The 18,489-nt window shown below is 54.2% G+C and overlaps 1 protein-coding gene across 2 annotated transcripts in view; it reads left to right on the forward strand.

The window, feature by feature from the left end:
• DOC2B (double C2 domain beta) overlaps positions 1-18,489 on the forward strand; it is a 52,854-nt gene that overhangs the window by 26,396 nt on the left and 7,969 nt on the right. For both annotated transcript variants that reach the window (XM_053274495.1, XM_053274497.1), the window contains exons 4-5: positions 4,783-4,892; positions 17,004-17,130. In XM_053274495.1, coding sequence (XP_053130470.1) covers positions 4,783-4,892; positions 17,004-17,130 — 237 coding nt within the window. The remainder of the gene's footprint in view (positions 1-4,782; positions 4,893-17,003; positions 17,131-18,489) is intronic.

Here is an 18,489-nt window from a genome sequence, read left to right on the forward strand (position 1 = left end):
GCGCACCTCCAAGGTCGAGGCCAGAGAAGCGCTGGTAGAAATGAAAACTATAAATAACCCTCTGGGCGGCGAGAAGGAGGAGTGGGGAGGCAGGCGGGCAGGCTCCTGAGCAGAGGCCCAGAATCGAGGGCGGGTTAAACATAGGGAGCTGCCATATCCTGAGTCAGACCTCGGTCCATCTAGCTCAGTATTGTCTTGACAGACTGGCAGCGGCGTCTCCAAGGTTGCAGGCAGGACTCTCTCGCAGCAGTATGAGGCTTCAGAGGTTCTTGCACCATGCCCAGACCTGTCGGCTCGTGTGTGCATGGAAGCCCCCTTTCCTCGATTCCACGCACAGGCGCATGTGTGAACTGGGACCATTTTTTGGTTCCATGCACTGTGATAACATCCCACCCGAAGCAGGCCCTGCTTTACTTTGCCGTTAGATTGCTGAGCTGGGTATTCTCTCTTGTTGTTGTTGTTACAAAGAATATTTATTTGCTGGTTTTCAACCCGAAAGTCCTGAAAGCGGTTTATATAGCAAGAGGAATGAGCAAATGGCTCCCTGTCCCTAACTGTAGGGTTATTTTATTGATCTGTTTTTCAGAAGTGCAGCAGAACTCCCCCAAGGGCTGCTGAAGGCGGCCGGCATTTTTTTGGTTTTTAAAAAAGTATAAGTGCACTTTGGTGGATATTTTTTTATGTGCATTTCCAAAGAAAGCCTGCTTCAGCTTTATGCAAGGACATCATGAAGCGATACAAGGACTTTGTTTCATTTTGGTCTCCCAGGTTCAACCCTTGGCAGACCATTGGGCTGTCTTGCTCAGTATTGTCTGCCCAGACTGGCAGCAGCTTCTCCAAGGTTTGTTTGTTTTATTTAACCCATTTGTATACCGCCCAAAACACAAATCTTTGGGTGGTTTACAACAATACAGTGAAAACAACAAATAAAAAAGGTTATAGCATTGCAACAATGTTAAATTGAAAACAACGCTAAAACTATTAAAAACCAACAAACGATTAAATCAGTATCTAATTAAAAGTCTGGGTGTACAAATGTGTTTTGACTGCCTTTGTAAAAGTTGACAGAGGAGGCTCTTATTTCAGCAGGTGTTCTAAAGCCTTGGGGCAGCAATGGAGAAGGCCTGTCCCTGGGTAGCCACCAGACGAGCCGGTGGCAGGCAAACAGGTTTATTTATTTATTTATTTTATTTAACATATTTTTATACCGCCCAAAATACATGTCTCTTGGCGGTTAACAACAAAACAAAATAAATGACAACAGAAAAAAATTAAAACTTTAGTTACAATAAACAACAGCAAAAAAGTTAAAACATTACAACTTTATAGGTTGCAGGCAGGAATCTTTCTCAGCCTATCTTGGAGAAACCAGAGCGAGAACTTGGAACTTTCTGCTCTTCCCAGAGCGGGTCCATCTCCTGAGGGGAATATCTTCCAGGGCTCACACATGTAGTCTCCCATTCAAATGCAAACCAGGGCAGACCCTGCTTAACTAAGCAGACAAGTCATTCTGGCTACCACAAGACCAGCTCTCCTCCCAGGAAGAGCTTGGAGAGACCCCTGCCTAAAACCTTGGAGAGCTGCTGCCAGTCAGTGTAGACAGTGCTGAGCTAGATGGACCAAGGGCCTGACTCGGTAGGCGGCAGCTTCCTATGTCTCTATGTTCCTTGTGCAAACTCTCTGTGGCAAGGCATGCAGGGAGAAATGTGCCCATGGACTTGGAGTGGCTCCTTTATCCCCCGGGGCTTTAAGCAGGTGGCCCGTGGGTTTTGGACGCTGCATTGGCCAGGAGCCAGGTCATGGCCTCCACGGGCCCAGAGTAGTGGGTCCCCCTGCTCCCGTTCCCGGCGTGGCCTGCGAAATGTTCCCATCTCAGCCGTAATGTGGTCCTTGCCAAGTCGGGATGATTAATGTAGCCAAATGCCCCCAAACATTTGTCAGGCAAGTTCTTGCCAATCGATTTGCTCAGAGCTCGTTACCTCGAGAAGTGGCCCAGAGCGGACGAACAGACCTTCCCGCTGTACCTGCAATTACTGTGGAAATTGGCACTCGGTCCGGCTGTCCTGCCAACACGGCAGATTAAAGCGGAAGCCCCACCTTGAGCCACAAGATGGATCCGTCTCCTTGGACAGACGCCAGTCCCTCGGTCATGGAGGGTCAGAATTGGAGTTGCCATCCGGTTCCACCCAGGATCTAAGCCTCTCACCCAGGTGGCTTAGCCCAGGGATCCTCAACGTTGGGTCCCCAGATGTTCTTGGACTTCAACTCCCATAATCCGCAACCAAAGCCCACTGCAGCTGGGGATTATGGGAGCTGGAGTCCGGTAACATCTGGGGACCCAACGTTGAGAATCCCTGGCTTAGCCCACCCAGTTTCGCCCCAATTTCGGCGTTCATCTGCAAATTAGGCACCCGGATTTGGAAAGCCGGAATAGGTCAGCCCTAGTCAGAACTGAACGGATCTCTGCTGGGTCGGCATGTCGGAATTCACGGCCTGAGGAGGGGAGGGAGGAAGAGAGAGCAGAGCGCGAGGCGAGCAGGCTGTGTCAGGACCATGGACAGAGCAGAGGGGAGCTGTGGCTGCCAGCAAGGAAGCCCAGAGTGCTGGGCCATCTTCAGGCCTGAAATGCGACTGCGGGGAGGGGTGCAGTTTGGGCCTATCCAAAGGCAGGCTGTCCTTCACTGGCAGCCTGGGAGCCATCACGGAGGAGGCTCCACGCACACCCACTGCTGCGGCTGTACCTCCAGCCGTGCGGGGATGTGGAAAAGGCCTCAGTGGCGGAGCAGAGCTCTCAGGCGTCTCCATGCAGGAGGCAGCTGCTCTGGAGAGCAGTGTCCCCTCCAACAGGGATTCCCAGATGTTGACTATAACTCCCAGAATCCCCAAGCAAAAGCCATCGCAGCAGGGGATTCTGGGAGTTGTAGTCCACCACAGCTGGGCATCCTTGTGAGAGGGGACACATCTGGAGAGCCCCTGATGGCCATGGGTTTGCTTGCTTGCTTGCTTGCTTCCTTTTTATCCATCTGCCCTCCTCTTCCTCCAAGGAGCCCAGAGTGGAAGACATGGTCCTGTTTCTCCTCACAACAACCCTGTGAGGTGGGTTAGGCTGAGAGAGCAGCGACTGGCCCAGAGTCACCCAGTGAGTTTCATAGCTGACTGGGATTTGGACTCAGGTCTCCCTGGTCCTAGTCCAACCCTCTAACCACTACATTGTGCTTTCCACATTGGAAGCAACACCTCGAATGGAGGGCAGAGACCAACTGGAAACCAGCTGGGGAGGAGAGCAGGTCTTGCTGTAGCAAGCATGACTTGTCCCCTTTGCGAACGACATGTGAGCACTATATGATATCCCCCCTTAGGAGATTTGCACACAGAAGGACCCAGCTGGACAACTTGGCAGCATCTCCAGGTAGGGCCGGGAAGGACCCCTACCTGAAACCTTGGAGAAGCCACTGCCAGTCAGAGCAGACAGTACGGAGCTGCATGGACCAAGGGTCTGACTCAGCATATGGCAGCTTCCTATGAAATCTTAACAAGCGTGGCATAATTTGATCTGATCTCCTGGCCCCGGTCAGAGCTCTGACGGCCGCTTTCTGGACCGGCTGACGTCCCTGCCAGTAAGCCAGCTGGTGGGTGAGGCTGCCGGCTTCCAGGAAGGCTCTTCCTCATGGCCGCAGCTGGCATCTATATATATATGGGTTGCATTTGTCCCCGATGCCAGCTGCGGCCATGAGGAAGAGCCTCATATAATAATGCTATAGCCACCTAATGGCGTAGTGGGGACATGACTTGACTAGCAAGCCAGAGGTCACCGGTTCGAATCCCCGCTGGTATGTCGGTTTCCCTGACTATTGGAGACGCCTCTATCGGGCAGCAGCGATATAGGGAGATGCGGAAAGGCATCACCTCATACTGTGCAGGAGGAGGCCTTGGTGAACCCCTCCTGGATTCTACCCAAGACAACCACAGGGCTCTGTGGGCGCCAGGACACCGACCCGACGGCACACTTGTCCTTTACCTTTAATAGTGCTATTGGCTCCTTGGAGGAGGAGCGGAATACCAATGTAAAAATATTGAGTAATGCCAGCATTGTTGTTATTTAGAACATAATTATGTTCTACTGCTTTTCAACTGAAAAGTTCTCAAAATAGTTTACATCGCAAAATGAATAAAATGCGCCCCCCCCGTAAGTCTTTTACACTTCATGGTGGATGTTTATTTGTAAGCTGTTCTGGCGGTGGGGTGGGGGGGGGGTGGGAGAGTGGAGGGGAGGGCCATCAAGTTCTTAAAACCAAAATTAATAATGTTAAGAAGAAAGGTGCTGGGTGTCAAAACTGTGCGTAACCCAGAAACCTATAAGCAGATCCCGATCTACCTTTTGCTCGCCCTCACTATTCCCCAGATCAGAGAGAGCCAACCTGGGAGTTTCTAGCTGCTGTTGGACTCTCGTTCCCATCATCCCGAGCCACAGCAGCTGGGGATGATGGGGGCAGTAGTCCACCAGCAATGGCAAAAGAGCCCCAAGTTGGCCACACTGCCGTCAATGACTTGCAGGCGCTCTTTTCGCCTCCAGCAGGGATGGAACCCCCAGGACGCTCCAGCTGAGTTAGCAGCCGAGGAACTCTCCGTCTCCATGCTGGGGTGGGCAGCACCACAGTTAGGCTTTGCCTTGGGCACCCAACCTGCACCCCCCGGGGGTCCTGTTTCCCCTCCCCGTCAAAGCAATTCCCAATCACATAGCAAACTCTCATTGGGCATTGTCTTCTCTTTCCCCCCACCCAGGCAAATAAGTTGAGGACCAAAACGTTGCGCAACACCTTGAACCCCACCTGGAACGAAACCCTCACCTACTACGGGATCACCGACGAGGACATGATCCGCAAAACACTCAGGTGAGCAGCAGCTGTGAGCGTCCCTTCCCAGGACCCTGGAAACAAGGCAGACGGTCAGAGATTTGGATCTCCCTCGCCTCGCCTGGGATGTCCAGGGTCCACCAAACCATTGTTGAGTGGCTGAAGGTAACCTCCCGACTTGCCTTTCTGATTGTTCAAACTCCCTAGGGGAACAACACGGCCTTGTTGTACAGGTGGTGGCTTGCAGCCAAGGGGAGCGTCCTTGGTTATTCGCTTCCCCCGCCTTATGTGGTTTCCTGACCAAGACATGGCTGTTCCCGGGGTGTGCGCTGGCAGATTCTGCCCTTTCTCTCCCGGATGAAATCCTCCGCCCACATGTCGAAAGCATGTTTTGCTGGGAGCCAGAGCTGTGGGTACCCAGATCTCACTGGTCTCTGGCCAGCAGTAGCACTGGAGGTGGGGAGGTCTGACCTGGCTCCCCCGGCTAAGAGATTTTGGGTTGGAAAAAGGAAGCAGGACAGGCTGGTCGAATTCAGTTCAGTTCCTTTATTACGATCACAGATCAGCACAATTTACAAACAGAAGCCCAACAAAAAAACCTACATAACTTACAGGTTTGTGATACAGTAGTTAAGCACATGGTTGACTGATTGATTAAGTGCCGTCGACTCTTAGCGACCACATAGATGGATTCTCTCCAGGATGATCTGTCTTCCACTTGGCCTTGAAGGTCTCTCAGTGGAGCATTCATTGCTGTCATCATTGAGTCCATCCACCTTGCTGCTGGTCATCCTCTTCTTCTCTTGCCTTCCACTTTCCCCAGCATGATGGACTTCTCAAGGGAGCTGGGTCTTCACATCATGTGTCCAAAGTAGGATAGTTTGAGCCTGGTCATTTATTTATTATTTATCTTATTCATTCATTCATTCATTCATTCATTCATTCAATTTCTATCCCACCCTTCCAAAAATGGCTTAGGGCAATTTACACAGAGAAATAATAAATGAATAAGATGGATCCCTGTCCCCAAAGGGCTCACAATCTATTTTCTCTTGAGGCATTTGTTCCTCGAGTGAAAATTCTGGATTGATTTGTTCTAGGATCCACTGGTTTGTTTTCCTGGCTGTCTACAGTATCCTCAAAAGTCTTCTCCAGCACCAAAGTTCAAAAGTGTCCATGCTTTTTCTATCTTGCTTCTTCACAGTCCAGCAGAGTCCAAAGCACATGGTTAAAGATCAGTTCACAGGGATTCTGAATGAACTCCTGGCAGATTTTACTGGCTATTAAACAGAACCAGCCACATTATAACGTCTCAAGTCATTCGGATCCGTTTGAAGATAAGATAAAAAGAATCTGTAGAACCTGGATGGCAGCTAATAAAAGGGGTTATATGTTTACGCCGTATATCTCGGTAAAATTGACACTAAAGAGCACACGAGCCGCTGTTTCAATATCTCCCGATTTGCAGAGACAAGTGCGTTCTTTGTAGGGGATTCTTGGATATCTCTCTTCCAGGACTGCTGATGGCAAGACGTTGCGTAGTGCCTGTGTCAAAGTGCTGCAATATTTTGGCACGGTTATCTGGATTAAGTATCTGGCAGGGAAGCTGGTAGAAGGTCCTCTTTCGTGCTGGCTTAACCTGACGTGCAGAAGGACCATAGCTTGGTGGAAGAGCCTCTGCGTGGCCTGGAGAAGGTTCCAGGTTCTCTCCCTGGCAGCATCTCCTGGGCGCTTTCCCGATAACACACCGCAAAAGTGTCCCTCCGTGTCCCTTAAGTGTGCTTCCGTCCTGCCCGTGTTTCGACATTGTAGTCCCTGCGCCATCAGCAAGGTGCAGTTTGCATTTCCAATGCCTCCTTTCAGTACGTCTCCATACGTTTTAGTCCTACAACGTTGCGTGTGCGTTGCAAAAAACCAGCTGTCTTTTCCCGCTGTAGGAGGGTTGCGCAGGCGATGTCCGTTTTCAGAACGAGCCTGCCAAGCCGAAGCGTTTTACTGCTGAGCAGTGTGTAGTCTGGAAAGCGCCTGGGTAGGGTTGGGAGAGGAGAGGCTGCCAGTCTGTGCAGACAATACGAAGTGAGACGGACCGGAGGTCTGACTCGGCATTCAGCAGCTTCCTAGTTCCGGTGGTCCACACAATATGATTTGGCCATTGTGGCTGGATATAGGCCATTTTGGCATTTGTGGCTGGTCTTAGGAGAGGAGAGCTGATCTTGTGGTCGCAAGCCTGACTTGTCCCCTTAGCTAAGCAGGGTCCACCCTGGTTGCATATGAAAGGGAGACTAGAAGTGTCAGCACTGAAAGAGATCCCCCCTCAGGGGATGGAGCCGATCTGAGAAGAGCTGAAGGTTCCCAGTTCCCTCCCTGGCAGCATCTCCCAAGACAGAGCCGAGAGAGATTCCTGCCTGCCACCTTGAAGCCGCTGCCAGTCTGGGTGAACAATCCTGAGCTAGATGGACCAAGGGCCTGACTCAGTATATGGCAGCTTCCTATGCTCTCACACCTTTTCTTTTCCTTAATGCAAGTGAAGACTCTGGGGTTTTTTTTGGAGGAATTCTGAGTCCTAGAACTGGGCAAGTTGAGCGGGTTCCTTGCCTCCCCTCCCTCTTGGCCTCCCCCGGGTTCCTCCCGCCCTGCATCCCATTCCGGGCATGTCTCCCCCTACTTGGGATTCTGCTCAGATCCCCGCTGGAGCCATTAAAGCCTCTTTCCTCGCCAGCAGTTCAGGGAAGCGTGATTATTTATCAAGGGCCATCATTTGCACACGCTTGCTGCTCTGGCATCCATCACCGCCCCGCTCCCCGCCACAGGCGCTTGATTTATAATCCACCTGGGCTGGGGATCGCCCCCCAGGAGACGTCTTGGAAGCACTTCATCACCTGAAAGGCTCGCCATTCAGCTGCGAAGGAAATCTCTGTGTGTGTGTGTGTGTGTGTGTGTGTAAAGATTAGCGGTAGGGAAGCCAAAGTTCAGTCTCCTTTCCTTTCCTTTCCCAAATCTGCTGCTATTTTTTCCTCCTAGCTGAAAATGCGGACAGTCGGTGGCTGATTCCTCAGCTTCAAAGGATAGCGGGTTTTGAGGAGGGCGGCCAGAGGTCGACGGGGCAAGGAGGGCTCTAAACCTCCCAAATATCAGGGCAGCGCCTGGCCCAGGGGGGATGACCTGATGGCCTTACTCGGCATTCTTTAAAACTGACATTCTGCGCCCAGAAAAGTGCAACCCCGTATAAGTTATGTAGGTTTGCAGAACTTCTCTGGCTTTGCTCCGTGTGCGTCTGGCGGTATTTCCTGTGGTGCCAAGGTTTCCCTGACTCCTCACTCAACAAATCCGGAGAGCCGCTCCAGGCCCCAGAGAGCCAGGAAGGGGCTGTCTTCCTGGTCATGATTCCGCCTGTAAAATATCATGCCGGTTCGAATCCCCACTGGTACTATATTGGGCAGCAGTGATATCAGAAGGTGCTGAAAGGCATCAGCTCATACTGCGCGGAAGGAGGCAATGGTCAACCGCTCCTGTATTCTACCAAAAGAAAACCACAGGGCTCTGTGGGCGCCAGGAGTTGAAATTGATGTGACGGCACACTTTACCTTTAGTACAGAACTGCTGCAAATCCTGTGTTTTTAAAGGGCTCTGTAGTTGCTGTTGTCGTCCCCCCCGCCCCCCGCAAAGCCTGCTTTTGTGAGGCTCCTGGGTATTTCGACCGTGAAAATGGGTTTGGAGGGCTGTTGCTTGCATGAGCTGTTTTTGCTCCCATGCAGCAGGGCGCTTTCCAGATTAGACGCTACAGCGGGTCATGGCGTATCTGCCAAGTGTGTTCCCATACTTCCTGTGTTGTGAAACGCAGCCCTCTGTCGTCAGCAGGGTGCCGTTCACATTCTGGATGCCTTGTTTCAGGTTGAATCACTACGATATAGTGCTAAGGCATTGTAATTGCATCGCAAAAAGGGTTGCTGTATTTTCCCCATGGTAGGGTTTTTTGATCCTGGGGGTCGTCGTGAATACAATCTGTCAAGCCGAAGCATTTTACCGCGGTTGTAGTGGGAAGTGGGGTGGGGTGGGGCTGTAGCTCACTAGCTCACCCTCTCCTTGGCACTCCTTGGCACGTGGAAGGTCTCAGGTTCACTCCCTGGCAGCATCTCCAGCTACGCCTGGGAGAGACTCCTGCCTGCAACCTTGGTGCGTTGCTGTTGCCAGTCAGTGTAGGCAAGACTGAGCTAGCTGGACCGAGGGTCTGACTCAGTCGAAGGCCACTTTCTGTGTAACCTTGGGGATGGGGCTGTAGCTAGACTCTCTGCCTTGTGTGCGTAAGGTCCCAGGTTCACTCCCTGGCAGCATCTCCAGGGAGAGCTGAGAGAGACGCCTGCCTGCCTGAAACCACGGAGAGCTGCTGCCAGTCAGTGTAGACGATTTGGAGCGAGATGGAGCAACGGTCTGACTCAGTAAGCAGCCGCTTCCTAGGGGATGGGTCTGCAGTTCAGTGGCAGAGCCCCTGCTTTGGGTGCAGAAGGTCTCGGGTTCAGCCACAGTACTGGAGAGGGAGCTGGACTGGCTAGCTCTCAGCCAAAGCTGGGCATTCTGTGGGGATGCAGGCTGCCTTTCAGCAATTAATTGCATGGAGCTTTTTAAATGCTTTTTAAAATGCGAAACCATCTGATCAACTGAAACGCTTCTCCCCGTAATCCACATTATTCAGTCCTTATAACCGTGGGCCTGGCCGAGCCCTGGAATGGGAATTTTGGAACCAGCTCCGAGGAGAGATCCATCCAACCCTCCTTTCCCCTCGGCATTGCAGGTCGCAACATCTTAAGTCCAGTTTTGCTGCCACGGCGTTCCCTTCTCACCCGTTCTTTCGCCTGCCTGCTCCAAATTAAGACAGGTGATAATTAAAGGAGAGCGACTGTGGCTTCACCGGCCTCTCTGGAGCACCCAGAATACAAGTCTCACCTCTTGGGCGTTAATTGACTGAGACGCAGGTCTCATGAATATTCAGCAAGCAGCTGCCGGCTTGTTGGGTCCCAAAGGTTTGGAGTAAAGCGATATCTTTAACACGGGACTAATTTAAGTTAACGCTCAAGTGTGCCAGCATCTGAGTTTCACAAGGCTCTGCACCTGGCAGGATCCAATTGGAATCTGGAGGGAGCTGGTGCAGAGCTAGTATCCTTGTACATCAGCCCAAATTGGTCCAGTTAGAGGTATATTTTTAACCTGCTTTGTGGCACAATAAATATTTACATAGACATCACTGTAGCAGGCCATGGTTGTACCTGCAGGTTCCCTGAATCTGCCAGTACCTCCTCTCACCCGCAGGTTATGCATCCATAAGAACAGCCTTGCTGGATCAGGCCCAAGAAAGCCCATCTAGTCCAGCATCCTGTTTCCCACAGTGGCCCACCAGATGCCGCCGGAAGCCACAGGCAGGAGTTGAAAGGAGCATGCCCTCTCTCCTGCTGTGACTCCCCTGCAACTGGTACTCAGAGGCAACCTGCCTTTGAGGCTGGAGGTGGCCTCTAGTCCTCCGACCAGTAGCCGTTGATAGACCATGATGTTATCCAAACCCCTCTTCAAGCCATCCAGGTGGTTGGCTGTCACCATGTCTTGTGGCAGAGCATTCCACAAGTGGATTGTGCGTTATGTGAAAAAGTACTTCAGTTTGTTGGTCCTAGATTTCCTGGCAATCAATTCCATGGGATGACCCCTGGTTCTTGAGCCTGAAACCTGGGAGAGCTGCTGCCAGTCAGTGTAGGACATGCTGAGCTAGATGGACCAAGGGTCTGACTCGGTATGAGGCAGCTTACTAGGTTCCTCCACCCTGCCCAGACGGAACAGTAGTCATTTGGAGGCGGCATGTATTTGTTTGGCATTATCTGGATTGGTCCAAAGCGCCCTCCCTCCCCGCAGTCGTCATGAAGGGGGCGTTTGCCCCATTAGCACAAGGTGGCCAAGCCGGGCCACTCGGGCTGTTCTTCAGGAGGGCCTCCCAGCAGGCCGCGAGAGGGACGAGCCGTTCCAGGCCCTCCCTGTCCATCTCTGGGCTGAAAGGGAGAAAGCAGGGACGCCTCGCAGCTGCCAGACCGGGAGGAAGGGCTGGTGGGTGAATTGAATCAAGAGAGTGGAGCAAAAATAATCTCTCGAAAGGATTTTAATGGGCCGCAGGAGTCGGTCTCTGCTCGTCGTGCATCAGGCTTTCAAAAACAACAACAAAAAACCCATCCGTGGTGGTTTTGTGTTTTCAAAAGAACTGGCATTGATTTCTTGTAATAAAATCCAGACACGCACGTAATTGCCTTCCATCCATCTCTGAGGGAAAGGACAGAGTCACCCGATGGGCCTGACAGCCTTTCCCACGTGAGGCGGGTCCGTTAGCGGAAGGACCCCCGGCAAGCCCAGGCCGGCAGCCCTGTGGGGCCAAAAATCCATTTCCAGACCCGGCATCTAATTCAGGACCGCAGAGCGAGACGGATGGGTCGGGGGAGCTACAGGAGAGCAGGGTAAAGGGAGAACTTTGGGTCAAGAAGGGATCCAAGCGGCTGGATCCCACCCCATCCCACCCCCCAGCCCCTGGGGCTCTCCAAACAAGCCCCTCCAGAGTGAATTGCCCTGCCCCACACAGTGCTGGTCTTTCAGTGGGGCACATGAGCCTCAGTCCGATCCCCTCGGAAGCTGCTGTTTGCAGAGTCAGAGCCACGGCTCCATCTCGCTCAGTATTGTCAACACTGACTGGCAGCAGCTCTCCATGGTTTGGGGCACTCAGGGGTCTTTCCCAGCCCTACCTGGTGATGCTGCCAGGGAGTGAACCTGGGGCCTTCTGCGTGCCAAGCAGAGCTTCTGCCATACCACTATGTCCCCATCCCATAAGAGGAAGCTGCCAAACTGAGTCAGACCCTTGGTCCCCCCCCCTCAGCATTGTCTGCTCTGACTGGCAGCGGCTCTTCAGAATTCCAGGCAGGGCTCTTTCCAGGCAGAGGCTGCCAGGGGGTGTCCCAAGCAGGGGCTCTGCCACGGAACGGCAGCCCTTCCCTCGGGGAAACGCTGCTTGGCCCTGCATCCTGCCTACACCTTTGATGGCACCTTGGAAGACCCGAGGCCCAGAAGTGGGGCCTCTTCTGCCCTTGGCTTCTCTTTCTGTCCTTTCACCGTCCTGCTAACCCAGTTTTTTCCTTCTCTGCCCTAATAACTTCATCTTTGGAAGCAACTGGCTGTGGCTTTGATGATTGTGAGTTTTAATTTCGTTGGGAACTCTGGAGGGATTTGGGATGAGAAAGAAATGGCGGGGGGGTGGCGGCGGGTTGTATTCCTCTGCATCTTCTCCCCCCTCCCCCACCAGTGATTGACTTGATTTATCTACATCGGCCTGGGGAGACCAGCCCGAGAGCCCCAAAGCGTGGGACTCGGCTTCCGCTGCGGCGTGAAGGACAGAGCCCACCAGTCGGCTCTCTGCAGGCTGTGCAGATGGGGGACGACCGGATTCCCCAGGGCCTCCGTTTTCTAGGGGTCAGGCTGCCTTGGCAAGATGAAGGCAGCAGCAACATGCCCTCCTGTCCCAAGCCGATGCTAACTGAGCAAAGAGGCACCTTTTAAAAGCGGCGATTCTCTTACTTTTAGCAGGCGGAGAGCAACTGGCCCTCTCCGTCCCCAGCACAGCATCCCTCCAGTGACTGCTGCTGGTGTCTGTCTTATGTTATCTTTTAGGAGAGGAGAGCTGGTCTTGTGGTAGCAAGCACAAGTCAAAAGCAGCCGGGTGAAACCTCCCCTTCACTCCCCAAAACATTTGGACTGTGCAAAGATTCCCCTTTCCCTTTCCCATCCCGCGTCCTCAGCTGTGATGGCTTTTTCCTTTGAGGGTTCATCCTAGAGGGGTAGGGTGTTAGAGCCGGGGAGGGGCCCTGGAGGTCTTCCAGCCCACCCCCTTGATCCGTGCCGGAATGACTGCTCCCAGTCAGGGGTGCAACGCTGCCCGTGTGACGATGTCACTGCGCCACGCGGACCATCCGATGTGGCGGCATCATGCTCACGACGCGCAGCGGGACGTGCACCCGGGCCCCCGTTTGCAAAGGGAAATGGCTGGAGAGGTTTGGGCCATCGCCTCATCTGCCTGCGGAAATGATGAGCCCTCCCTCCTCGCCGCCCCATTTCAGTGGCCTTGTTGTGGGAGGAGGCGTTCGGGTTCCCTGGGGCGCGAGCGGCGTTCCAGGGGTCTGGAGTCGGGGGGCTTCCTATCTGCTTGTCCCAGCTGTGTGTGCCCAGCTCAGATGACGGCGCCCCGCATCTCCCCCGGCCTCGTGCTTCCTCATTTCTGTTTGCTGTAGATAGTGGCACAAGCAAACCTTCCCTGCAGTGTGCGGTTGTCGAATCTATTCCTTGCTTGTATTGTGTGTGAGAGAGAGCGAGGGAGCGTGTGTGCCTGTCTGTCTCTGGAGTTAAATAAATGGGGTCACGTTCTTCTGACCTCTTCGGTCAAAAGCTCCCAAAGCTGGAGAGGGCAGCCGTGATGGGGGCAGCACGATCCGGAGACAAGGGGCCGATTCGGAGAGGTCTTGCATCAGCTGCAGCCAGGAAAATAGTGAAGGGAAGGTTTCCCAGCAACCGGCTTTGCCCGGTCCTTTCCTGGAGATCTGTGGCGTCCTGATCCTGGGGCTTTTGGGGGTTGAGAACATAGGAAGCTGCCACATACTGAGTCAGACCCTTGGTCCATCTAGCTCAGTATTGTCTACCCAGACTGGCAGCGGCTTCTCCAAGGTTGCAGGCAGGACTTTCTCTCTCAGCCTCATCTTGGAGATGCTGCCAGGGAGGGAACTTGCAACCTATATGCTCTTCCCAGAGTGGCTCCATCCCCTGAGGGGAATCTCTTCTTCCAGTGCTCACACTTGTAGTCTCCCATTCAGATGCAACCAGGGCTGACCCTGCTTAGCTAAGGGGACAAGGCATGCTTGCTCCCACAACACCAGCTCTCATCCCCTCATGTCCCCCCACGGCCCCACCGCAGACCATTTAAGAGGCCATGGAAGCTTGAAGTAGAACTCATTGCTTTCTCTCTGTGATGAAGAGAAATGCAGCCTCACGGAATCCGGGTTACATGGAACCTGCAGTCTCCACTGTTAAGCTTCCAAGCACCCTCCAACAACATCTGCATATGTAAAGTCCGGAAAAGGGGAGTGAATGTTTCCAGAAGGTAACATAGCTCAGGATTGCCTACCCTGACTGGCAGCAGCCCTGCAGGCTTTCAGGCGGGGGTCTCTCTCCTAGCTGTACTTGGTGATGCTGTCGGGGTGTCGTGAGGACATGCCCAACGTGTCTGTCGCCTTCCTCTCCCTGCCCTACATGTGCCAAGCTCGTTCTTTTAGGGGTGTCGTTTCGTGAAGGGCCCGTCCCCCAATCTCACCAGGCATGTTCGAGTGGGGCATGCGTCCTGGAGCTCAAGCCCAGAGAGAAGGGAGGACAAGGCCAGGCTCTGCTGTCCTTGACGATATGGGGGGCGGGGAGAGAGCCCCACTGGAACCCAACCTAGATATGCGGAGGAGGAGGAGGAGGAAGGCACTTTTGTTCCTTCGCCTCCAAAGCCGCCTTGCCGGCAATCAACGTTATGGAAGGCCAGGGCGGTTGGCGGGGCGGCTTGGAGGAGACACCCGGGAGATAAAGAAATCCCATTTCCAGCTCCTTTTGTTCAATTTGTTTTCATTTTGTATTATCGCTCCTTGTAAGCGCTTCTCTTTCATTAGCCTCCCCCTCCGCCTCTCTCTCGCTCTCCTGCTTGTAAAGGGCCCTTGTCTTAAAGAGGGCACCCCCCCCAGAAGGCAGCGCCCAGGCGGTTGTGAGAGGCTCTTAATGTGCAGCCCTGTAGAATGGACTCGTGTTCCGTTTGCCCTGTCCTCACGTGCTAGAGTTGCTATCCCCCCCCCCGAATTTCGGATTTCCCCCCGATTTTAGGCATCTCACCCCAGTTGCTTAGCCCACCCAGATCCGCCTGGAATTCAGCTTTCTTTCTTTTTAAAAAGCTAAGCTCCAGCCCTTGTAGAAGCAGAGTTCTGGAGCAAAATGTGCAGTCACTCTTCTGCTCCGAAATTATTTTCAAGCCAGTTTACGTAATCTGCAAATTAGGCGCCCGGATTTGGAAAGCCAGAATAGGGCCACCCTATCACGTGCCCGCTTGCTGGCCTTTTTGCCACCCACAGGCCTTTGAACCGCTGCAGCCTTGGAGAAGCCGCTGCCAGTCTGGGTAGACAATCCTGAGCGAGAGGGACCAAGGGTCTGACCCAGCAGAAGGCAGCTTGCTATATACCCCCAGCTATTTAGCGACAAAGATTAGAATCGTTCGGACCATGGTTTTCCCCGTGACACTCTGTGGATGCGAAAGGTGGACTTTGAAGAAGCAAGATAGAAAAAGCATCGACACTTTTGAACGTTGGTGCTGGAGAAGACTTTTGAGGAGACCATGGACAGCCAGGAAAACAAAACAACGGATCCTAGAACAAATCAATCCAGAATTGTCACTCGAGGCACAAATGACCAGGCTCAAACTATCCTACTTTGGACACATTCTGCGAAGACCCAGCTCCCTCGAGAAGTCCATCATGCTGGGGAAAGTGGAAGGGAAGAGAAGAAGAGGACGGCCAGCAGCCAGGTGGATGGACTCGATGACAACAGCAATGAATGCGTCACTGAGAGATCTTCAAGGCCAAGTGGAAGACAGATCATCCTGGAGAGAATCTGTCTCTGTGGTCGCGAAGAGTCGACACCAACTTGATGGCACTTGATCAAGCAATCAATTTAGCTGTTAAGGTTCGCTGGGTCTACAGAGGCCATCTAGGTTGACCCCAGAGTTCATTCCCCCCTCAGTATCTTGCACACTCCAGAGGGAGAACATCTGCTTTGCACGCCAACAGTCCCAGGTTCAATCTCCACATAGAGCTTCCTGCCTGGAACCTTGGAGAGCTGAGGCCGGTCCGTGTAGACCGTGCTGAGCTAGCTCGAGCTAGCTCGACCCAAGGGCTGGACTCAGCAGGCAGCAGTTCCCGCTGTCAATGTAGCTTCTTGAATAGAATGGACGTTTTCCATGCGATGATTTGGGGAGGAGAGCCGGTCTTGTGGTAACGAGCCTGCGTTCTCCCCTTGGCTAAGCAAGGCCTGCCTGGCTTTGCTTTTGGACCGGTGATGCCATGTGAGTCCTGTACGGTAGGGATGGGGCCGTCTCTCCCCACAACTCCAGGGGGCAGGTGCTAACGGGGCAGGGTGCTGGCCCCCTCCTTTGCTCACAGGAGTGGTCCGGTCTCTTGAGGCCTTCCGACAGCTTCCAAGAGAATGTACCACCCCACGCACCGAAAAGGCTGGCTGGAACACTTCATCATCTCTAATGATGTTGAACTTCTGGGCGCCGGTTCTGGCTCGTTGGAAGGAATAACAGGGGCAGCTCTAATTAGAGGGAACTTGACAGCCTCCCTCCCGCAAACGATCCCGCCGGTTCGGGAGACGGTTCTTGTCTCGGTGTGCAGAAGGGAGGCGGCGGAGGCAGCCGCAGCAGCAGGACACAAGAGTCTCCCCGTCCTCTTGCCGCCCACGCAGCCACAGCCAATTTGAGGCAACCCGGGGAGACGGGCAGCGCGGCCCAGCGGTGAGGGGGGCGGGAGGGAAGGCCGGGCCTCCGTCTGATGAGGCAAGCGCCTTTTCCTCCTGGAGGAGAGCTGGTCTGGTGGTCACAAGCATGACTTCTCCCCTTAGCTAAGCAGGGTCTGCTCTGGTTTTCGGACTAGAAGTGCGAGCACTGTAAAATTCCTCACCCCTCGGGATAATGGGGCCGCTCTGGAAGAGCATCTGAGGTTCCCAGTTCCCTCCCTGGCAGCATCTCCAAGATCGGGCTGAGAGAGACTCCTGCCTGCCACCTTGCAGTGGGCAGCAGCTTCCTAGGGGCCGCAGCTCCTGCTTTGCATGCAGGAGGTCCCAGGTTCACTCCCCGGCAGCATCTCTGGGTAGGGCCGGGGAAGACCCAGGCCCAAAGCCTTGGAGAGCCCAGCGCTCGCTGGGCCAAGGGCCTGACGTTGGGGTGGCCTGCCTCACAGTGGAGCTGCCGGTCCTGCCTGGCAGGAAGCTTTGGGCGGGGCAGGCTTCTCGCCCCCTCTCGCCCCCCATCCTTGGCTCAAACCCCTCTGCTCTGCCTTGCAGGGTCTCTGTCTGTGACGAGGACAAATTCCGCCACAACGAATTCATTGGCGAGACCCGGATCCCGCTGAAGAAGCTGAAGCCCAACCAGACCAAGAAGTTCAACATCTGCTTGGAGAAGCAGCTGCCGGTGAGTGGAGCTGAGCGCAGGGCTTTGGGGGAGCCGAGGAGCCGCCTAGGGCCCCATCCCCACTCTGCGGTAGCTGGTCAAGCACACCGTGCAGCCCAAAGGTCCCCAGATGTCATTGGATGCAACCCCTGGTTGGGGGAATAAGTTGGCAACCCTGCCAGGCCACGCCAGAGCAGGGTTTTGTCTGTTGGTTCCAAAGCATAGGGAGGAATCCGTGTGTGAAGAGCAGGAGCTTTTCCCCCCTTAACCATCTTTGGGTGCCCCAAACCCAATCAGGAAATGTGTTCCTTCTCCGGCGCCTCTTTCGCTAAACATCTTGTGGGCAGCCGTGGAGAACTTTAGACTGATTCAGGCTCGGGGCTCAGGGTTGCCAGCGACCCAGGAAAAGCCTGCCCGCCTGGCTGTTGTGCCTCGATCCTCCGAAAGCGGCTGTGGGGTTTTCGAGTGGCGGGGAGACGAGCATCAGCAGCACAGGCTGACGGCTGCGGATCAAGCTCCTCTGGTGAGGGGCAGAGGGGCAGCAGCCAGCGAAGAGGTTGGCAGCCCTGGGGCGGGGGGCTGCTGTGTTGTTTGTATGTCCGTGCAAACAGTTTGTGCCTGACTGGTCAAACTGGCTGCTGAAGCAGGACCCACCTTTTGCCCAGGTTAGTCTTTTAATTTCTGCAAGGGCAGGGGCCCTTTGCCAGGCGGGCGATGCTGGTGGAAACCTGTCAGGGAGAAATGGCGGGTAGAGAAAGCCAGCAAGAAAAGGCCCTTGGCAGGCTGCCCGTCTCTTGAGTAGACATTCCGGGAAGCGGGAGGCATCTTCTCCCCCGCAAAGGGGAAGTGGGCGGCACGAGGGCTGTCGTCCTTTTAAGCCAGGCTGACAGGCAGCAAGGTGGTGCCACCAGGGGGGCTCTGAGTGGGTGCCCCCGCCCCACCACCTGCTGGGCAAAAGCCTCGGTCCAGAGGATTCAGCTCTGTCCTCCCCCAAACTTGGGCCCACCAACGGAAATGACTGTCCTGGGCTCCCTTCCTGGCAAGCTTGGAGTCAGAGCTCCGACGGGCAGAAATGCCACAGGTGGTGTTTTCCCTCGCAGCCCCCCAGCCGGGACTTCCCTGCAACGCCTGTTGAATTTCCTGTTCCTCCCACTGCTGAAAACGGCCCACGGGCTCTGCCGGGTACAGGAGACGGCAGCAGCGGAAAGGCAGACATAATCGCGAGGGGGGCCCCTCTCAGCGGGGACACTGATCCGAAGCCATTCACCTCTCTGAGCCGGGCTGCCAGCGCGCTGCAGCGGGCTCCTGATTGGATCTGACACCCCCATTAAATGTGCCATCAGTAGCTGTTTGAGCGGCCTCGGATCCCGGCTTCGCCTC

This window comes from Hemicordylus capensis, chromosome 12 (genome assembly GCF_027244095.1).
Source record: "Hemicordylus capensis ecotype Gifberg chromosome 12, rHemCap1.1.pri, whole genome shotgun sequence".
Classification (NCBI taxonomy): domain Eukaryota; kingdom Metazoa; phylum Chordata; class Lepidosauria; order Squamata; family Cordylidae; genus Hemicordylus; species Hemicordylus capensis.